At 43.9% G+C, this 20,968-nt stretch overlaps 1 protein-coding gene across 1 annotated transcript in view; it reads left to right on the forward strand.

The window, feature by feature from the left end:
• The window catches only part of E2F1 (E2F transcription factor 1), a 104,967-nt gene that overhangs the window by 74,293 nt on the left and 9,706 nt on the right, over positions 1-20,968 (forward strand). The window contains exon 5 of the mRNA XM_029614401.1: positions 10,893-11,007. Coding sequence (XP_029470261.1) covers positions 10,893-11,007 — 115 coding nt within the window. The remainder of the gene's footprint in view (positions 1-10,892; positions 11,008-20,968) is intronic.

Genomic DNA, 20,968 nt, shown 5'->3' on the forward strand with positions numbered 1-20,968 from the left:
TTCACACTTTTACCAAACATTACTGCTTGGAAGTGCAGGCCCCAGAAGAGGCGACATTTGGGGAAAGTGTGTTGTGCGCGGGTCTTTCATCCCACCCAGAGTAGAGGAGCTTGGGTACATCCCACTCGTCTAGTCTGATCCAGGGTATGAACAGGAAAGGAAAATTGGTTCTTACCTTCTAATTTTCATTCCTGAAGTACCACAAATCAGTCTAGACACCCGCTCGCTTCTGGATGTGGTGGAGCTGACTGAGCTGGTTTATGATTGCTCAGAGTAAGAAGATGTGTTCATAGTTTGGTATAGTTGTTGTGTTAAATCAAGGGGGCCTAGTTTGCAGGGGACTCCAACTTTACGTCTCTGTTCGCCCATACTTTATTGGGGTTTTTTTGAGGTAAACATCTTGGCTTGGGTTCTGGGCAATACTGAGGGACTGCAGGTGGCACACTTATGTAGCAGTGCCTCAAAGTTTTGTTCTCTGCCTCCATCTGCTGGTAGGGATGCATAAACCCATTCATCTAGACTGATCCGTGGTACTTCAGGAACGAAAATTAGCAGGTAAGAAAGAATTTTCCTTTTCTTTCCCTCCCCCAAACAGTCAGCCACCAGTTAGTATTTTTTAAAAAGAAAAAACAGCCCTCTCTATCCCTCCCACCAAGTCAGTTACTAGCTTGTAATAAAAAAAAAAAAAAAAGCAATACCTCTCTGTCTCTCCCTCCTACTTCCAGCAACACTACTGCAATTAACACTCCTGCCCAGCTGGGACTGGATCTGAAGCCCATTCTCAGGAAGGGGAATAATTGCAGTTGACTGTTAATGAGCCAGTGTGAGATTGAGTCAGTGTCTGCTTTGCTCTGCTTATGGTGGCCCATCCCCCTCCTGGCTTCTGCACAGGAGATGGGGTTTGAGAACTGGCTCATTAGCATTCCTTGTTATGAAGCAAACTCTAGTGATTAGAGCAATATACTAAGGACAAGGGAAACCACTTTCCCCACTAATATTCCTTGCAACCTTGGTCAAGTCACTTTTATCTCCTGTTGCCTCAGATACCTACTTAGATTGTAAGCTTTATAGGGAAATGATATATTTTACCTGAATGACTAATCTTGTAAGCCTCCTTGAGCATTATTTGGTGAGGTAGGAAAAAACTAGAAATTCCTTATCGTCACATCAGACCAGTCCAGATGTATGGATTTTGCTCCCCTTTTAGCAGTTGGAAACATAGAACAACTGGTTTGCTGACATCACCCTATATTGGATCTATGCCACCTGTAGCTCTGTTTGCTGTCTACAGCAGATGATTGATGTGCAAGCCCATGCAACTAGAAGAGGATTAGAAAAAATTGCTTCTGGGATCTCAGGCTGCAGTGTCTGTTCCCAGTGGAGTAGGGCCGAATGAGGAGCAGGGGGCTAGTGACCCTTGGTAGCATTGGCCTGCAGTCTGGGTGGGAGAGTTCTGAAAGTCAAAGGAGTCTGGTACACACACACACACACACACACACACACACTAGAAGGGGAGCTGGTGAAAAAGTGAAAATGAGGACTGTCAAAGGAGAAGTAGCAGCAAGGAAGTGTTATGGTTTTGAGGTGTTGGAGTGGATTCTTGGGTACTGCGGTGATGGCCACTCCCACGGGGAGGAGCCCCGTGAGGAACCGCAGTACTAGGCTAGACTCGAGACACGCAAACACAGAAGCTTTGTCTTTATTATACAGCTAGATGATACCACCAGAGATGGCAGTAGTGAGGTGATCCAGTAGAAGCAGTCCAAGGGCCTTCGGCAGAGGAGACCCGTCCCACATTGGTAGATGTTAACAGCACATAGAAGTAAAGGGAGTTCCAGAAGCAGGTTCCCAGTGCTGAGCTGTAGATGAGACAGACGGACAAATGTTAGATTACTCACTAAGTTGGTAGCTGTATTAATGGAGATCCCAGCAGGCAGAAGTAGTTGGATTGCAGGCATCAAGGCAGGGAGAGCAGGCCCTCGAGGAGCAAGCATCTGAAAGAAAGCATAAGGCCCCCGAGGAGTGGGTACCCATGTTAGATGAATAACCCCGAAGGGCAGAGAGAGCTTCCAGCGGCAGCACGGAAGCAGCAGAGTAGTTTAGACCGGAGGCAGTCCAAACCTTGCTAACTCGAATTGTTAGCACATGAAGGGCAGCTAAATACACGGATAGCGTGACGTCCTCGAGGGGGACACCCCCGAGGTTCCTGCCATGACGTGGATAAAGACGTAGGAGGACCTCAGGAGAAACATGGTGGATAGCCTTGCCATCGCAGTTCCGGGGACACCGGAGAGAGCGGCATGAAGACGTGGCGGCAGCCATCTTCCCAAGGCTAGTGGAGAGAGCAGGAAGAAAGGTGAGGCACAGAGGTCGAAGCCTTCTGAGACTGATGAACACAACAGGAAGGTATTCTAAATACTTTGTGGTACCCAAGATTTAAGGCACTTTCTGGATCTGAAGCAGGTCAATTGGGCAATTTTGGGTGCCTCCATTTACACATAGAGGTGCTTCGCTTGATGGTTGTGAAGGTGAGGCAGGGGGACTTCCTCACATCTTTGGATCTTAGCTAAGCTTATATCGGCCAGACCATCAAAGGTATCTCAGGGTTGCAGTCCTGGGAGGAAACTTCCAGTTTCGAGCACTTCCCTCTGGGCTAACTACAGTTCCACAAACCTTCTCAAAGGTAATGGTGGTGTTGGCCATGGCACTTCACAAAGAATGCATTGTTTGCTCTTATGTCAACAACTGGCTGATTCAAGCAGTCTGAGCAGAACCAGATTTCTACAGGCCAGGTGGTTCAGCTCCTTCAGTATCTAAGCTGGGTGATAAACTTTGCCAAGAGCAAGCTGGTGCCATCCCAGACCTTGTACCCAGGGAGGTCCTCTTCAGTATGTGGAAGGGGAGGGTGTTCATGGCAGCAGAAAGGATTTCATGCTCAGTTGGAGAAGCAGAGGCCCAGGGCCTAGGATTATTTGTAGGTATTGGGGGTCCATGGCAGTAGCTTTGGTCCTGGTACCTTGGACTTGAGCACACATGAGGCCCTTGCAAAGGTGTCTCCTTTCACACTGGAGGGCTAGTCACAGAATTATGGCGTGAGGCTGCCGCTTCAAGACAAAGCCAGGAACAGCTTGGCACAGTGACTATCCAAGCAGAACCTGAAGAAGAGTATGTAATTAGATTCATCTAGTTGGTTAACAGTGACCATAGATGCCAGTCTGAATTATTGGGAGCACACTGTCAGGGCCGAATGGCACAAGGACTCTGAAATATCACAAAAGCAAAGTGCTCGATAAGCTATTTTGCAACGAGGGCCATAAAGAAAGCCTTATGGGAATTCTTAACAAAGGTCTGAGGAAGGGCGGTAAATATATTTTAAGACAAGGCTGGTGGCATATGTGAACTGGCAAGGAGACTCCAGGAACCTTCAGGTAGCCCTAGAAGTGGGTCTTTTGCTCAGATGGGTGGAAAGACATTTGAAAGTGCTTTTTGCAGCTCACATAGCAGGAGTTGTGAATGTTCAGATGGATTATCTTTGTTGTCGCACGTCAAACTCGGGTAAGTGAAAGCTAGCAGGCTCAGCCTTGACGTTGATCATAGACAAGTGGGGAAAACTAATGATGGACATTTTGGCTACCAAGAGGAACAACAAGATCAAGGTCTTTTTCAGGCGTCGAAGGGAAGAGGGATCCTCGGGTTTGGATACCCTATCTCAGCCATGGTCTCTGAAAGGACTACTCTATGTCCTTCCATCATGGTCATTAGTAGGAAGAGCTCTACAGGTGGATCATTAGGGTTCGGGTAGTTTGGTGTCTCCGGACTGGCCTAGATGACTTTGATATGCAGATCTGATGAGTCTAAAGGCAGGGGAACCCTTGAGATTCCCACAAGTCAAACGTCTCTTGCACCAAGGTCCAGTTCACTTACAGGATCCGGTTCCATGTTGATTTTCTACATGGCTATTGACAGCAGAAGGCTGAAGAACAGGAGTTACTTGGGGGAAGTTATAGCCATCCCGCTACAGGTTTGCATGAAGTCTGCTTCCCTGGTTTACATCAGGGTATGGTAGGTGTTTGGGGCATGAGGGCATTTCCTTCTTCAGTTCTTCGGTTGTGTTGATACTGTCCTGTTTTCAGAATGGATTGCAGAAAGGATTGGTATTGAATTCCTCAAAGTAGAAGCAGCAGTAAAGTTGCCTGTTACAGAAGTAGGGTTCAAGGAATGTTTCTATCATATCTTCCTGATGTTTCTCATTTCCTGAAAGGAGTCATGTATCTCAATATGATTCTGCATTCTCTGTGGACTGCTCCATTTGAACTTATTGCAGAGATTCCGATCAAGGATCTTACACTTAAGTCCATTTTTTTGTCCTTGTTGCAATCTGCTCAGAGACACATTTCAGAATTTCAGGCCCTGTTGCATTGACCATAGTGAGTCATTTCTGTCTTTTTTACTTAAGTTGGTGTTTCTATTTTATGTCAGTCAGGGGTTTCCCTGCCATCCTTCAAGAGAGGATTTGCGAAAAGATTTTAGGGAGCTTTGTTCCTTACAGGTGAGGAGGAATTTATTGTAGAACCTAAAGGTGTCACATTTGGCAACTTGCGGGATGACCCCACGAGCCATCGCATTTATCCCCGACATCAGCAAACTTCGAAGCAAGAGGCTGCCGTTACCCGCCACTCCTGGCGGCAACTGTAGGCACACGTGCACCCGATGCTTTCCCATTTAAAAGGCCCACAGCGGAAAATAGGCCGCGACACCAGCGGATGACCTAACCTGCTCATCCTACTTAAGGGGCTCTTCAGATTCTAGCCCCTTGCCTCAGCAACAGGTCCCCTGATGTCCTTGTGCTTCTTGTCTGCTTGCCTCACCTCATCTTGTCTGTTCCTGCCCTGCCTTGCTTGTACCTGTCTGCTTTGCCTGTGCCTCGTCCTTGCCTCGCCCGTGCTCTGTTTGTTTTGGTTTGTCGTGACCCTGGCCTGGACCCAGATCCGGACCCTCCTTGATCACGGCCTGGACCTGACTTTGCTCTGTCTGCCACTTGCCCCAACCTCCGGCCTGATCGCCATCTCCACTGTCTGCTGCCTACCTCGACCTACGCACAGCCTTGGACTCTCACTTTTGGACTGCCTTAGGGACCCACCGAAGACCTGCTGGCCACTAGAACCCAAGGGCTCAACCTGCTGCAGGGGAGGCGGCTGGTAGAGGCGAAGGCTCAGCTGGTCCCGCCACAGGGCTTCTCTGCCAGCTGTCGGACTTAGTGGGCTTGCTCACTAGGCAGTTCCAACCCCACCACAGCACTAAGGGTCCACTCTTCTGACCAGCATCACAAAAGGTCAGAAACACTTTCAGGAGGTTGGATTTTTGTATATTCTCTTTGTTGGCCAAGGAGAAGTGAAGCTGCTTTGAAGGACACCATAGTCCAGTGGTTTAAAGAAGCTATAGGCTCTATTTCTGAAGACATGATGGTTCCTAATAAATCTGGAGCGAATTCGACTAAAGCTCTAGCAGTTTTCAAAGTGGAACATTACTTGGTCCCACCAGAGAAGATATGCAAAGTGGCAGCTTGGGCCTTGCACTTCTTTACTAAGCACTTTTATTTAGAAGTTTGTACCAAAGAGGCTGTGGCCTTCGGTGTGGGCATCTTAAGAGCAAGCTTAGTAGCATCCTACCCAGTTTAGAGGTTGCTTGGGTGAATCCCAAATATCTGGATTGATCTGATTGAACAATAAGGAAGGTAAAATGTGGTCTTAATTTTGTTTCCATAAGTCCTACCAGGCTACTCACTCCAGGATCTCAACCAGTCTGCATTCAGAGGAGTTTTTCAATCAAGTGATTTCATGATGTTTGGAGTTCTTGAATGTATTGTTGCTTGATAGTTAGACCTCTCAATTATTGGGATTCAATGTCAATTGGGGCCAGTCGCTGTCCCCTGCTGGTTGTGAGAAAGGTTATATATTATTAGTTGCTTTGATACAAAAATACTGGAGAGCTTCAGGTGGCGCAGACCCTATATAGGATGATGTCAGCAAACTAGTTGCTGTCTATCTCCATCTGCTAGTAGGGGCACAAAATACATGCATCTGGATTAGTCTGGTAGAACTCAAGGAAAGAAAATTAGCAGGTAAGACCAAATTTTTTCATTCAGCCAGACCAGTTCAGATTTCCGGGTTTATTTTCCCTTACTAACAAATGGTGACAGAGAGCAACAGATTTGATGACATCACTCCATAAAGGATCCTGTGCTGACCTCAGCCTGTCAGTATTGGCGCCAACATCCTGTGCTGAGAGCAAAATCAAGACCTAGTCCAAGTGGCTGCTGCTGGAACAATAGTACTTAGGACTGCTTCTATCCCAGTTGCATTTTGCTTAGGACAATGGGCTTTCCAGCGAGCATTGAGTTGCCACTTGGATTGGGGGGTGATGTTTTATCTGGTCACTGAATTCTGCTCTTTCTTTTTCCCCTCCTCTTGGTTAATGGTCTTCTGGTCTGCACCTCTGCTTTCCCCTCCTGGGGCTCTGTGAATAAAATAGCCAAAAAAATAAATAAAAAGGAGCCAGCAGCTTCTTTCCGGTTACACTTTCAGTGCCACTACAGCAAGGGAGGAGAGGCTGGCAGAAAGTGCTGAGAACCTGTTAGTGCCTCAGTGGAGGCCACAGAGTGCCTTGTGGTGAGTTCAGCTCCAGGGAAACACCATGACAGGGCTGACTAAGCATGGTGGCCTGTGCAGCACATGCAGGGTCTGCCTTGCTGGATGTGGGGGAAGGCATTTTTTGACTACAGTGCCTGGAGGAAACCACAGCTCAGGAAGGTTCTACAGTGACAGGGCTGGCTTTGAAAAGTATCCCGTTCAGCACTCAGGCAGCCGCAGTGGGATCGCAGTGATCAAATTCGGGTCACATGATCCAGAGAGGACAGATGATTTATCAATATAAATTTCTGTCCATTTTAGTTGGAGTTTAAGGAGTTTTATGATGAGTTGTGACTGTGGGTTTGATTGAGGTTGGATTTTAGGCAGGCAGGTTCTTGTGTGTTTATCTTTGATAGTGTGCTACAATAATGTTTAAATATGAATAGTGGATTATCAAAGGAGAATAAATAAATATGGGGACCCCTGTTCCTTTCTTGGCAGTTCCTGGGAAAAGCTGGGTTCCTTCAGGGGCTTGACTTTTGGAGAGGGTTCCTCATTCCTTTGTTCCTGCTTCAGCTGGATAATTGCCAGGTTCTTGTGGCCTGGTTTGGCCTCTGTTGGATACAGGATGCTGGGCTTGATGTACCCTTGGTCTGACCCAGCATGGCAATTTCTTATGTTCTTATGTTCTCCTTCAGTGGTGGCTTCCACCCTGTTCCCAGATTTTCTCCTTTATTTCACCAAGCTTTCTATTTAGGGGAGAATGCAGGTGTAAGACATTCTTATACTTTTTCTCTTCCTCAGAGAGTGGCAACCATGGGTCCAATGAGAAAAAGGGTTCAGTGAAAGGAAGACTGGGATCCTGAGGAGGAGAAATCCTCAAGATCCTGCACATCAGTAATATTATTTAAGGAAGGCCGGAGGACGTGGAATATTCTTCCATGGAGAAGGATCATTCTTTGGAGATTTGTTTATTTAGGAAGGAGATGCTGTCTTCCATGACTGTTCAAGCCTTGCAGATTTTGAACATTGTAAAAGAGAATGGGGAAGAAGTTAAGTCTTCAGAGAATACTTTCATGTGAAGCATGAGGAGACTAGTGAAATCCTTCTCTCTGCACAAGGCAATCAAAGAATTGATCTTTTTGGAGTGGGATCACCTGATGCTAGTTTTAAAGTGGACAAGGCTATGAGGAAATTTTATCCTCTACTGGCAGATGAGAGGGAGAAGTTGAGGGCCCCACGAATGGATAGGCTCAGTCTATTGGCAAGGGTTTGGTGCTGTCCAAGGCATAATCTTCTCTTATGACTTCCAGAACCCACTGTAGAGGTGAGCGCAGCCCTCAGGGATGCGCCGGATCAGAAGAGTGCATGTTCAAGCAGGCTTTTGAGGCCTCCGGGCATTGTGACCAAAGCATGCCTGTGTTTGTCTCAGTGTCTCCAAGAGAGCCCCTTGGTGTGAGAGGTGGGAAGGAATTTGAAGAGGCAGACCAGCTGTACTAGTCTAGCTGGTTATACAGGAAGGAGAAGTTTAGCTTTACCTGCTAATTTCCTGTTCTTGAATCTGGCTAAACAAGTCCAGGACCACTTGTCCCTTTATTTTATTTATAAAATTATTTTAACCTGCTTGTTCCAAGAATAGTTCACAACAGCTTACCTTCTGATTAAGTTATTTCAAAACAGATTCTTGAAATCCATAATTCAGAGACACTGAGTTTCAGTAGGCCGTGGTTGGCATGGCTCTACGAGTTGAACTCCCTTATTTGAGGGGCCTGTACACTTGGCCAAGACACATGAGAAGACCTTTTTTGTTGCTAGTCCAATGTTCTGGAACAATCTTCCTGAGCAATTGTGGCTAACTACTTGCATGAATACCTTTCAGAAAATTTTGGAAAACCTATCTGTTCCAACTAGCTTTCTCGACCAAGGCCTCCCGGAAGTACATTAATTGTATGTGGGTGTACAGGAATGACATCACCTGCTAATAAAGACATTTAGCTTTGGGTTTCCTGTTTACCAACATCATACAAAGTTCTTTTGTTTTGTTGTCTGGTGTAGTTCGTTTTATTCATTTTTGTGATTGTGTTTTTGTAACCCACCTTGCACTTTGCCTAGTGCTTGATATTTATTTTTTAAATAAGTAAATAAGGAATATGTGTGATGACTTCCCATTGGTAGCTGTGTGGGGAAGGGGCAAAGATTGAAGTCATGCAGAATGGCTCCCTGATGAGAGCTGAATGGAAAATAAGTAAACTGCCATGATCACAGTCCTTCGGTCACTGCTAGCCAATATAAAATAGTGTAATGTGATCAGGGCTGGTGTTTCTCTGGCAGTGGCTCACAGTAGTCTATGCAATTTGCACACAGCCATCATGGAAGTGCTCCTTAACTAGTAAACTTTCTTTATTAACAATATCACAAGCCATGGGTGTATAATAGCCAACACAAAATCCAAGCAGATTGGTACCGATATATCCAAAAAACAATTATACATAAATGTCAATAACATAAGCTTTCTCCCTCCCTCTTACTTGTATCCTTTCCAGATTCCAAGTTTGCTACACCTTGTTAAATGTAACTTTGCTCCCAGTTAAAGTCCTCTTGTTAATCAGTTGTTAATGTATGTTAATCCCCTAGGTTCCTTGTAAACCGATCTGATATGATCCATATCATGAAGGTCGGCATATAAAAGAATTAAATAAATAAATAAATAAATAAGCTCTATCCAAATTCACACATAAGTTATTGTTCACTGTGAACCGAGGTGATGTAGAAATATACGTACCGCGGTATATAAGAATCTATAAATAAATAAATAAAATAAATAAGAGTAACATATGGCATAAAATCCCCTTCCCCCCTCTCTCCCACCCTCTTTCCAATCTTGAGTGTCCAATGTATAAATGTGACATTAATCGAAACTGTAATCAAAACATTAATCAGAGGCTTGAAACATGAGTCCAAACATTCTAGACCGTATATTGTACCCCATGACAGAGGGTATCCATGGAGCCCAATCACATAAATTCTGCCCCTCATAGCACTTCAGATTTTAACCGATGATTCTAACCATCTGTGAAATGGTGACCAATTTTGAGTAAACCTGGTAATAATATCATGTCTTGAGGCTGTTAATTTTCCATGTGATGAATCACTTTTAATCTCAAGCTCACTAAAGCCACTGAACGTGTCATCTTTTTTTCCACCACAATGCCAACATACACCTAGCAGCTAGAGCTACTTGATGTAGAAGTCTATTCTAATGAGTTGATAAGTCAGCAGTTGGTATATTCAGCTACCATATCTTAGGATTTCTCAGTGCTTCACATTGCAATATGTCCTTAGTCCAAAAATCCATCCCAAAACTGGACAACCAATGGGCAGGATTACCAGTTATGCCAGAAAGAACCCATCTGACCACATTTACGCCAACCAAGGCCATCCACATTGAGATATATGTTTTTCAGTCTCTCTGGTGTCATACCATCTGTAAAGCATTTCATAACTATTTTCAGTTAGAGAGCAAGATACAGAACACTGCTTAACAGATAGAAAACATAGTTCCCACGCTTCTTCTCCCCAGTCTTTACCTAAATCTGCTTCCCAAGCTTTCATGAAATTAAACTTATTTATTGACCATTATTCATTACTGAGTAGATCTTAGAAATGATCTCTCTAATAGAAGGGACTTTTTTTTACAATATACCTCCATTAATGATTTCCCCAACAACAAAGCAGATTTTACCTTTTTAGAAGCCAGGAAATGTGCTAATTGAAGATAAGCAAAATAGTCATAGGCCGGAACCCTAAATATCTGATGTATATCAGTAAAATCAAGTACACTTTGCCTGTTCCATATCTGTCCTAACTGAACCAATCCCAAATATTCTCACCCCTGAAAGACCTGATTCTCAGCCACTATTTGATAATATTGAGATCTAGAGATCATTATTATTGCACATCTATCAGGTATAACTCTGATTTTCAGTCTCCATTTTTTCCATATTTAAAGGGTGCACACAGTACATGGAGACTTCCAATTTTCATCTACTTTCTACCATCTCGACATCCAAAAATAATATTGAATAGGAGTGGCACCAAGCAAAATTTGTTCTCTCTCAACCCATTGCTTCCTATTCTCTTGAACATGGTAATCAACAATAGCTTTTAATTGAGAAGCTACATAGTACTTTAGTATATTTGAGACTCCCAAACCCCTTCAAATTTCATTTGATATAAGATGGGGTGCTCCTTAACTAAATCCACCTTCGCGTACGTGAGCTGCCAAGACCTGCGCAGTGTCATGGATCCCACGCAGCAGATGCTGATGGTGATGAAAGCTCCACCTGAGACCCAGCTGCAGGTTTCGGACCCGGCAGAGGTAAGTGAAAGATTCTTCTCTGTATCCAAAAAAACCCAAATATCAAACAGGCATGAGCTGAATTGTTTTTATTTGTATACTTAAATTTGTCAATTTGGCACTGATTCTCCCGTATCCTAAAGAACCATTGCCCATGGTGCTATCTCCAACCACCCCAGAGAGTTCAGTTTAGAGAGTTGCTGCCAGGATACCATCCTATTTCCTGCCATTTTCATATAATCACCCATCCCCCTCCCCCCTCTCGTTCCTCCATTCCCCCATAACCAAATCCAGACTTCCTCCAGAAAAGGAAGCTCAGAAGCCACATATTGATCTGTACTAGTACCCCCTCCATACTGCCTACCAGAAACACATAGGACATATGGGAGAACACTCCTATGTATTTTTCCAAATACATATCCCTTTATTTTCAGCATAATACAGAACAATATTGAAACTTACATACTGAGAGAACATAAAACAGAACCATCTGAGAAGTTTCATAATAATCAGACTTCTGAAGCGAATGCCATCAGTGCTTGGGCATAGAGAATTAGGTGCTTATGACCCAGCAGGGCAAAACTGAGTCACTTGTTTGTTAAGGTTTCCAAAATCTGTTGTGCATTGGCCACTAAGGCAAAAACGTGTTCCATTATGTTCTATCCGCAGCCTCGCTGGGTATTGCAAAGTGAATCGTACATGACAATTAAACAAATCAGCACATATTTGGGAGAATTCTCTTCTTTTTTGAGAGACCGTATTTGAATAATTTTGGAAGATCAGAATTTTATGACCGTCATGTAGTAATGCTGGGTTTTTCCGATAGGTTTGAAGAATTGCGATTTTGTGCATAAAATAAAAAAATCATGCAATCACAATTCTGGGCCTGGTTGTCCCCTGGGATCTAGACCCCAGTCTGTGCGCACGTTCCACATGGCAGTGGCCTGTAAGAGTTTCCAAGCCCAGCTCCATCAGTAGCCAGCCCCACAAATCTGAGGGTGTTTTCTCCTTGATCTGTTATCCAAGTCATCTACCTTGGATTCCAAGACTAGAATTTGTTTTTCTAAAGCCTCTGTGTCTGCATTAAGGATTGCATGTCCATCCCCACTTCCGCCACCCATTGATGCGTGTCCTCTACTTGGAGCCTTATTTCACTTAATGTTTCATTCCCTGTTGCAATCTGCTGGGAGATGACCTGGAATCGGGCATCTAAAGCCTGTACAACTGTAAGCAAGTTTAGGGGTGCAGGGATCTGTCTGCTACAAGACACTTCCAGCTGCCCTCCCACTTTACTTGCGATCCTAAGTCAGGAAAAGACAATTGATATTCTCCTCAGAAACAGACTTTTATTTATCAGATTTGGCATGATATAGCATTTAGAAAATAACAGTTTCTGTCTCTAATATTCGGCCACTAAGCATCAGTTTTCCCTAAAGAAAATTCTGTATCATGGATGGTGATAGACATGTATAAACCTTAACCTGCTTAATATATTAACACTTATGGCTAACTTAACTTACCCCTGATTCCAACTTCAGGTGCTACCTCTGTTCACCTCTGAAGCAGGCTCAGGCTGGAGAATGTGGGCAGGGGAGAGGCTTGCTTCTTGACCTTTGTACTGGCTGAACGGGCAGGCTGCCAGGAAGGAGTCTAGCTTCTGGCTCTGGTGCTTGCCAGCTGCCTGGGCTTGCTCTCACCTCTCACCTCTCACCATCTCTGACTCTATGTCACTCTCCACACCTCTGCAGGATGTTTCCTCTCTCCTTCCTCAGTTTCTTGGCCATCGAAAGGAGAAGGTTTCTCCCTTCGATAGCAGGGAGTGCTGGTCTGCTCTTGACTCCCCTTTTGCTTTTAGAGATGCTTTGGCACAGGGTTTTGCTTTCTCAGGATTCGCCCTCTAGGGGATCTGTTGCTCTGGGTTTATGATCCTTCTTTTCTTCTTTGCCCCCTATCTTATACTTCCCAACTGATGAATATGTGTAAGCTCATGCATAACATGAGGGTCTTTTGCCACATTGCAGGTCTTTTCTCCCCTCCTCATTACTTCGAGGGGGGGTCCTGCCACGTTGCAGGTCTTCTTCCCCCTCTCCATTTCTTTGGGGGGAGAACTGCCACATCTGTATGCCAAGCTGTCTCCCAGTGTCAGCATTTTTCTCTGTCTCCGACTGCCACCCCCCCAAGGGTGGGGATCTTTCTGACCTTTGCTTGCTTTGACTCATCTATGACTCCTGCTTATGAGCTTAAGTTGTCTGTCTGCTTTGCTCCTATTGACACAGGAACATGCAACTGGCATATCTTGATAAGGCATCCTACAGTGTAACAGGACAAAAGTTCTTCTTTTTCCACTGAGAGTGCAGTTTTAAAGTTCACCTGGGTAAAAGTCTTTCTCTTGCTGTGACAGTGGTTGGAGCCTGTCAGTTTCTTGGCTATTATGATTCATATTTGAGGATTCAGTGGTAAACATGAGATATCTCCATACATTTCCCTCTTCTTAAGCGGGATGAGCCAGCAATGGAGCTTATCTCGCTTAAGCCTATCTATCACTACTATGCAGGCCTCAGTTATATGGCATGTATGACCACCAATGATGACATCATCAACATGAGGTAGGAATAATGCAACAATAATAATAATCATTGTATTTAAAGTTGCATTATTGCTTAACTCATTATTGTTAAATTCGCCATTTCTACCATATATTGTATAAGCCCGTAACCTCTTTTATTACTCCTAGTACCCTGCCCCACCCCATGTAAGTTATGTTTACCCTTATCATTGCACCTTTGTTTAACTCGTTATTGTTAATGCTACACCTATCTTATATCTTGTAAAGTCTATCCTCTCCATAGATCCCTGGAGACCCCTGCCCTGTTCCATGTAATTTTTCTTCGTTTTCTGTTAGCAATGTTCGATGTAAGCTGGCATGATGTACTTACGAATGTCGGCATCTAAAAACACTTAAATAAATAAATATCTATAAGGAATCATAACAGTAATAATAAAATGGGAGTAATGTAATAATAAAATAGGATAATAGGGAATAAAATGTTATAATGAGGAAAGGCAAAAAGTGTAATGAAGAAAAATAAATGGGTAATAATAACAGGAAATATATGTATGTGATAAGGAAATGTAGTTCTCATGTGGTGCAGGCTGTAGAAATATGAGGTAGGGGCATCATCTGAGACTTGAGGTAGAGTGTGTATGTGCAACACCCCTTTCTCTAGTCTGGAAAGTGACGAAATGTGATCACTGATTATCTGATACCTCATAAGGTTCTAGAGATGGGGGCTGTGGGAGGGTTCGCAAGTGCATAGCTTTATGGCGAGACCTTTCCCATGTGTGTCTCATCAGGGTTTTTACTCTTCTAAAGAGGGTGATTGAAAGTAGGATGTGGACTACGATCACCATGGCTAGGGCAGATAAGACTGTATATAGTCAGTTTCTGGAATCATAATTGTAGTCAGAAATTTCTGCTGTGTCTTGGTCTACAGACAGTTCCACTGTGTGAGAGTCTTTATAGCCCAAAAGATATCCTAGATTTTCATCAAAGTTGATTTCATGGCCCCGAAACACAACTAAGATTTCTACCTCTGTGGGAATTGGGTCTGGTTCTAAGTAGTATAAGGACATATCCCCTAGAGTAACTATTAAGTTCTTAGGTACTGTGACTAAAGAAATATTACTGGGTAGCAAGTTCTTTCAGAGGGTTGCTAACTAAACAAACATTATTTACCACAGCAACCTTGGTTTTGGAGAATTCATCATACTTTGTTATGGTAATCTTACATTTCTCTCAGATGTTGTCCGAGGACAAACCACACAGAGCTTCTGTAGTATCCTTAAGGGGACACAACCAATGTATGTCCTTTGTTGGCATAGGCCTAAATTAGGAACTAAATATTGCTGTGGGTTGTCACTCTGATAGGCTAGAAGGTCAGGGATGTCTACAGGCAGGTATATATTGTTTGTCCTTGTTACGTACACTAATTTCTTGTTTCAATTGGTAAACATTCTCAGGAAAAATGAAAGGCAAATTTACACCATACGCAACCTCCATATTCTCAATGTCCACATACAGAGGTATAACATTACCCATGTGATTAGCAATCTGGACCTGGATAGGCTCCATGTTACCGCTGGTAGTTTTAGTTAAAGCATCTGTAATGAAATCTGGAGAAACTAAATAGGTTGGAATTTGTCCTTTCATTAAGTTACCCATGCTGTTGTCCAGCTCTCTAAACAAGTCATTGGTAAGCGTTTGAATGGGCTGGATAAAAGAATGGTCTTCGCTCAGCACAGTTTTAATGATGGTAATGTTCTCTTGGTAATGCCTAATTGCTTGAGAATATAGATTAACCAAGGTGACAGTGTTACTTAGTGTTTTACCTTGAGAAATTAAATGTTCTTATTGGTGTCATGTCTTTTCATATCATCCTGCAACTCCTTAAGTGTTCTGCAAATTCTTCTCGGAAACTGCATTGGCAATAGACATGGATGCACCAAAGAGGGAACCCAGGGCAGAAAAGATAATGGATCCAGCAATTAGTCCAATAAACCTTTTGGGTCGGTCTAAGTCTTTTCTAACGGGTTGGATCACAGTGTTGTCCAGTTGGCTAAGAACATTCTGGATATTCTGGGTAGCATTTAGGGTGATCCATGAACCAAGCTCTAGTTGCAGGGAAATGCATGTTAGTGAGGTTAAAATGTTTCTGGATAACATGTTGGGGGTTCAGCGACACGAAGACTTTCTGGGTGACAATCTGGGACTGCGTGATAAGGAAGCCAGGGGTGTCTTGCATCATGAAGCCAGAGGAAGGATCAGGCTCGACCAGCTTGGCAGCTTCTGCTCCTATCACCAGCAGCACTAAGACTATCGCTCTCAGGGACTGGCTCTTGAGCTGAAAAACAGTAGAGAACTACTCTTCTGCTTTATTGTTAATGTCGGTGTCACCGGGCACAGCATTTTGATCCACAAATTTACGAGAGTGACAAGGTCTGAGCTGTTTAATGTGAACCCATTTAAGGACATTTTCACCATCAGGATTTGTCTTAATTCGAATAAGATACGCGACTGGTGAGATTTTATCCACAATTACAAAAGGTCCTTTCCGGCTAGGAAAAAATTTGCTTTCTTTGGCTTTGTTTTTACTGTAATTATAGTAAAAGTCCTTGTTTCCAATTTCATATTCTTTAGCAGTGGCTTTTAAATCATTATAGACTTTTCTACCTCTGACATTCATCTCCAAATTCTTTTGCGCAAAGGCAAAAGTATTTTGCAAATGTTCCCGCAGATGGGGTAACATATTCATGTGCAGTTGTAGCACTAGCAAAATTAGCATCCTGCGTCCTATAAAACAAATGCATAGGTAAGGTCATTTCTCTTCCTATCATCATCTCAAATGGGAAGAATCCCGAAATACAATGTGGTGTGGCTTGGATAGCCATTAATATACTAGGGGCAATTTGACATCCCAGTCCTTGCTTGATGTGGACACATACTTCTTTAGAATGCTGATTATGGTTTTCTGTGTTCTCTTCACTTGTCCTGATGATTGGGGGTGATATGATATGTGGAGCTTACTTTTCACACCCAACAGTTTCCACATATGTTTAATTACCTGTCCAGTAAAATGTGGGCTTTGGTCTGAGTCTACTTTCATAGGCAGACCCCAGCGACTGAATACATGATTCAGGAGTAGGGTGGCTGTGGTCTTGCAGTATTGTTAGGGGCAGGTATGCACTCTACCCACTTAGTAAACAGGCAGGTCACTGTGAGCATATATTTGATACCTCTAGAGCAGGGGTGGGCAATTCCGGTCCTCGAGGGCTGCAAACCAGTCGGGTTTTCAGGATACCCCTAATGAATATGCATGAAATAGATTTGCATACAACTGAGGCAGTATGTATGCAGGTCTCTCTCATGCATATTCATTAAGGATATCCTGAAAACCCGACTGGTTTGCAGCCCTCGAGGACCGGAATTGCCCACCCCTGCTCTAGAGGATCTGACCAAAGGCCCGACCCAATCTATTTGAATTTCAGACCAGGGCATGTTAATACCTCGGGTCCGTAAGAGTGCTCTATGTGCAGGTGAAGTGGGCTGGAACCTACAGCAGGTAAGAAACAACCTTTTGTGTGGCCAATAGGCTACTTGTTTCAGGGCATCATAAGTGATCTGATCGCCCTGGTGTCCAGCACATGGCTCATCATGGGCATGCTGTAGCATGATCCCCCTACAGGATTGTGGGACTACCCAATGTGTGATTCCCTTCTTACTGGTCCTTGACACTAAATCTTTTTGCTATCTGAAACATATTTCTGGAAGCATAAAGGAGCCATAACTCCTCATCTGTCTGACAATCTGCTTTGGTGAGGGGATTCGCATCAAGAGCCTGAATGAAGGCATAGAACAGGGTAGGATCTCTTTTCTGGGCATTCACTAGTTCAAAGGTTGGCATTTCACTACACCATTGGGGGTGTGGGGGGGGTAGCGGCCTGTTTAGCTTGATGCCTGGTGACTGTTTTCACTTCTACTGTGGAAGCTTCCTTCATTTGCCAGAGCCTATTTGATGTGACTCCCTCCTTGGCAAGTTGGTCTGCAAGGTCGTTGCCTGCCTTGTCGGTACTCGTGATTTTAGAATGACCTTTTACCTTTTTCCAGTAGACTGTCATTTTTTTTTTCTTGCACTAACTGATCTAAGGCTAGAATCAATTTGTGGTGTTTGATGGGTTTCTTTTTAGAATTGAGCATTTGATTCACTTTCCAGTTGGGCAGATGTGTCATGGAATTATGTCTGACGTAGTTAGAATCTGTGCAGATTACAATGGTCTGTAACCCATGCTGTATAGCCATTTGCACAGCTATCCGTGCTGCAGTGAGCTCTGCATACTGATTTGATTTGAATCCTCCCATGCTATTCCTGGATGCAAGAGTGAGGGCTTGTGTATGTGGTAGAATGGGATCCTGGGTGCGTGAGTGAGAGCTTGTGTGTATGGTAGAATGGGAGCGAAAGCATTTGTGTATGATTGAGAGTTTATATGTAAGTGAGAGATCATGTGTGTGATTGAGACAGAGACTGGTCAGGGAGGTGACTGGTGTGTGTGTGTGGGTGTGTGTGTGTGTATGTGTGAGAGAGAGAGAGAGAGACTGGTTGTGAGCCTTAAGGGAAGAGGACTGTGAGGACAGAGCTTCATCAGCCACTGCTGCTTCTGGTGAGTGCTTTTGGCCTGCAAGGGAAAGGAGTAAGAGAGTTGCTGGAGAAGGTAAGTAAAGGTGGCTTTTTAAGTTTATTTTTCTTGATTGCTATTTTAATTATTGGGTATTATGTGATGTATGCTGTTTTGAAATATTTTATTGATATTTGGCCATTTTTTAATACTTTTATGAGTTTTTTATTGTTGGATGTTATTCTGTTCATCAGCTGTTTTGTAACATTTATTAGTATAGTTTTACAATTATTTCTGTGTGGGGACCTAAAGCAGCTTGGCTTGTTCTGTTTTCCTAATAGGAAATGTATTGGTGTTAAGGGCCTGGTTTAATATTTGTAGTGTTGCCTTTTCATAGATAGGGTTGCTACTATTTGAGTGTGTTCCATAATGCAGATGTAACTTTGTGCGGATTAGTTTGTGTGCATTATTGCATATCCTGGGACTATGTTGGGTATTATATTTCTCTTTCCATTTCTCCAGGTTTGCACTGCATGCACAGTGGCTTTTTTTGTTTTCCATTCCAGTTTCTGTCTCCATATTTATAATTTGTGGTCTTTCTGTACTTGGTGAAGGTCAGTTCTGTGTGTGTGACCAAGGTGAGGTATTCTACTTGCATGCAGGAATTTGTACCAATGTTATTTGTTGTGTTTTCTCAGTAGGATATGCATTAGTGATAAATTACTGTCTTTTCATAAGGAGGGCTATTGTGGCTGGTAGTAAAGGGAGTTTGTTTTGCTTCTACTGAGATGTCATCAGAACCAGAATATCTTTTTTGTATGGTGAGTTGTATGGGTAAGGCCCTAGTTCTGCTCTGCATCCATTGTTAGGGCTTGAGAGGGTTCCTGTGGACTCAGCATGTATGTTTACATTTAGCCCCATGATGGTCACATGTTCAGTGTGTCACGCATGTGAGAACAATCTGTCAGGTGTGTCCTGGCCGAGAAAAGGTTGAGAACCATTGGCATAGTCTATCCTATCTCGGTGGAACCTCCAGACTGTGAGCAAGTTTAGGGGTGCAGGGATCTGTCTGCTACAAGACCCTGCCAGCTGCCCTCCCACTTTACTTGCGATCCTAAGTCAGGATAGGACAATGCATATTCTCCTCAGAAACAGACTTTTATTTATCAGATTTGGCATGATATAGCATTTAGAAAATAACAGTTTCTGTCTCTGATATCCTGGCCACTAAGAATCAGTTTTCCCTAAAGAAAGTTCTGTATCATGGATGGTGATAGACATGTATAAACCTTAACCTGCTTAATATATTAACACTTATGGCTAACTTACTTTTCCCTGATTCCAACTTCAGGTGCTCTCTCTGTTCACCTCTGAAGCAGGCTCTGGCTGGAGAGCTGGAGAATGTGGGCAGGGGAGAGGCTTGCTTCTTGGGCTTGGTACTGGCTGAATGGGCAGGCTGTCCAGGAAGGAGACTAGCTTCTTGCTCTGGTGCTTGCCGGCTGTCTGGGCTTGCTCTGGCATTTCACTAACTCTGACTCTGTGCCACTCTCCACACCTCTGCAGGGTGTTTTCTCTCTCCAGTCTCCTGCCTAGGTCTCTTGGCCACACCTAGGCTTCTCCCTTCAATAGTAGAGAGTGCTGGTCTGCTCTTGACTCCCCTTTCACTTGTAGGGATGCTTTGGCACAGGGTCTTACTTTCTTAGAATTCGCTCTTTTCTTCTTTATGCCCCCCCCCCCTATCTTATACTTCCCAGTTGATGATGAATATGCATAAGCTCATGCATAACCATGCGGTGAGTGGAGGGTCTTTTGCCGCATTGTAGGTCAGGGGGAGGGTCTTGCCACATTGCAGTTCTTCTTCCCTCTCCCCATTTCTTTGGGGGGAGAACTGCCACATCTGTATGCCAAGCTGTCTGCCCGTGTCAGCATTTCTCTTAATCTCCGACTGCCCCCCCCCCCTGAGGGGGGGGTCTTTCTGACCTTTGCTTGCTTTGGCTTATCCATGACTCCTGCTTATGAGGTTAAGTTGTCTCTATCTGCTTTGCTCCTATTGTCACAGGAACTTGCAAACAGGCATATCTTTATAAGGTATCCTGCAGTGTAACAGGACAAAAGTTCTTCTTTTTCCACTGAGACAGTGCAGTTTTAAAGTTCATCTGGGTAAAAGTGTTTCTCTTGCTATGACGGGGCCTGTCAGTTTCTTGGCTATTATGATTCATATTTGATGATTCAGTGGTAAACAAGAGATATCTCCCTACATAACCGCCTTGGTGACTTCTTCCACTAATGCACCATTAACGGAAGTCAGGTGCGGGCTCAGAGAACTGTCGGCCATCTTAGTGTCGGTCAACTTACCTAAGGCTTTTTCTTTCCGCTGTGGTTTAGCTGACATTTCACTGCCACTACAGATGAGAAAATTGTCCCTAAAACTTTGAGAAGCCACTGAAAAGTGGATCAGCCGGCACAAAATGCAGAAATCCGCCTTAACAGGCCTTTACACAGAGGGGACACTAGGAACGAGTCTGCAAAGTGTCTCACCCGCTCATTGGATCACGTGGTCTACAACGCGCACATTTTTACTCTAAAAAATTAATGCCTGCCCTGGATCAGGCATTAATTCCTGAGAACTGCTTGTCAAGCTGTGCACTAAGCTGGGTGCACTTTATTGCATCAGCCTGCGACTTGGGGAGGAGCTGCAGAGAGAGAAAGTGAGAGGGGAGGAAGAGAAGTGGCTGCATAGGGAAAGTTTTATTGCTCTCAGCTGCGCACTCACCAGTCTATATTTACATACTAAAATATTTTTTTCCTAATT

The sequence above is a fragment of the Rhinatrema bivittatum genome, chromosome 8, assembly GCF_901001135.1.
Source record: "Rhinatrema bivittatum chromosome 8, aRhiBiv1.1, whole genome shotgun sequence".
Lineage (NCBI taxonomy): Eukaryota > Metazoa > Chordata > Amphibia > Gymnophiona > Rhinatrematidae > Rhinatrema > Rhinatrema bivittatum.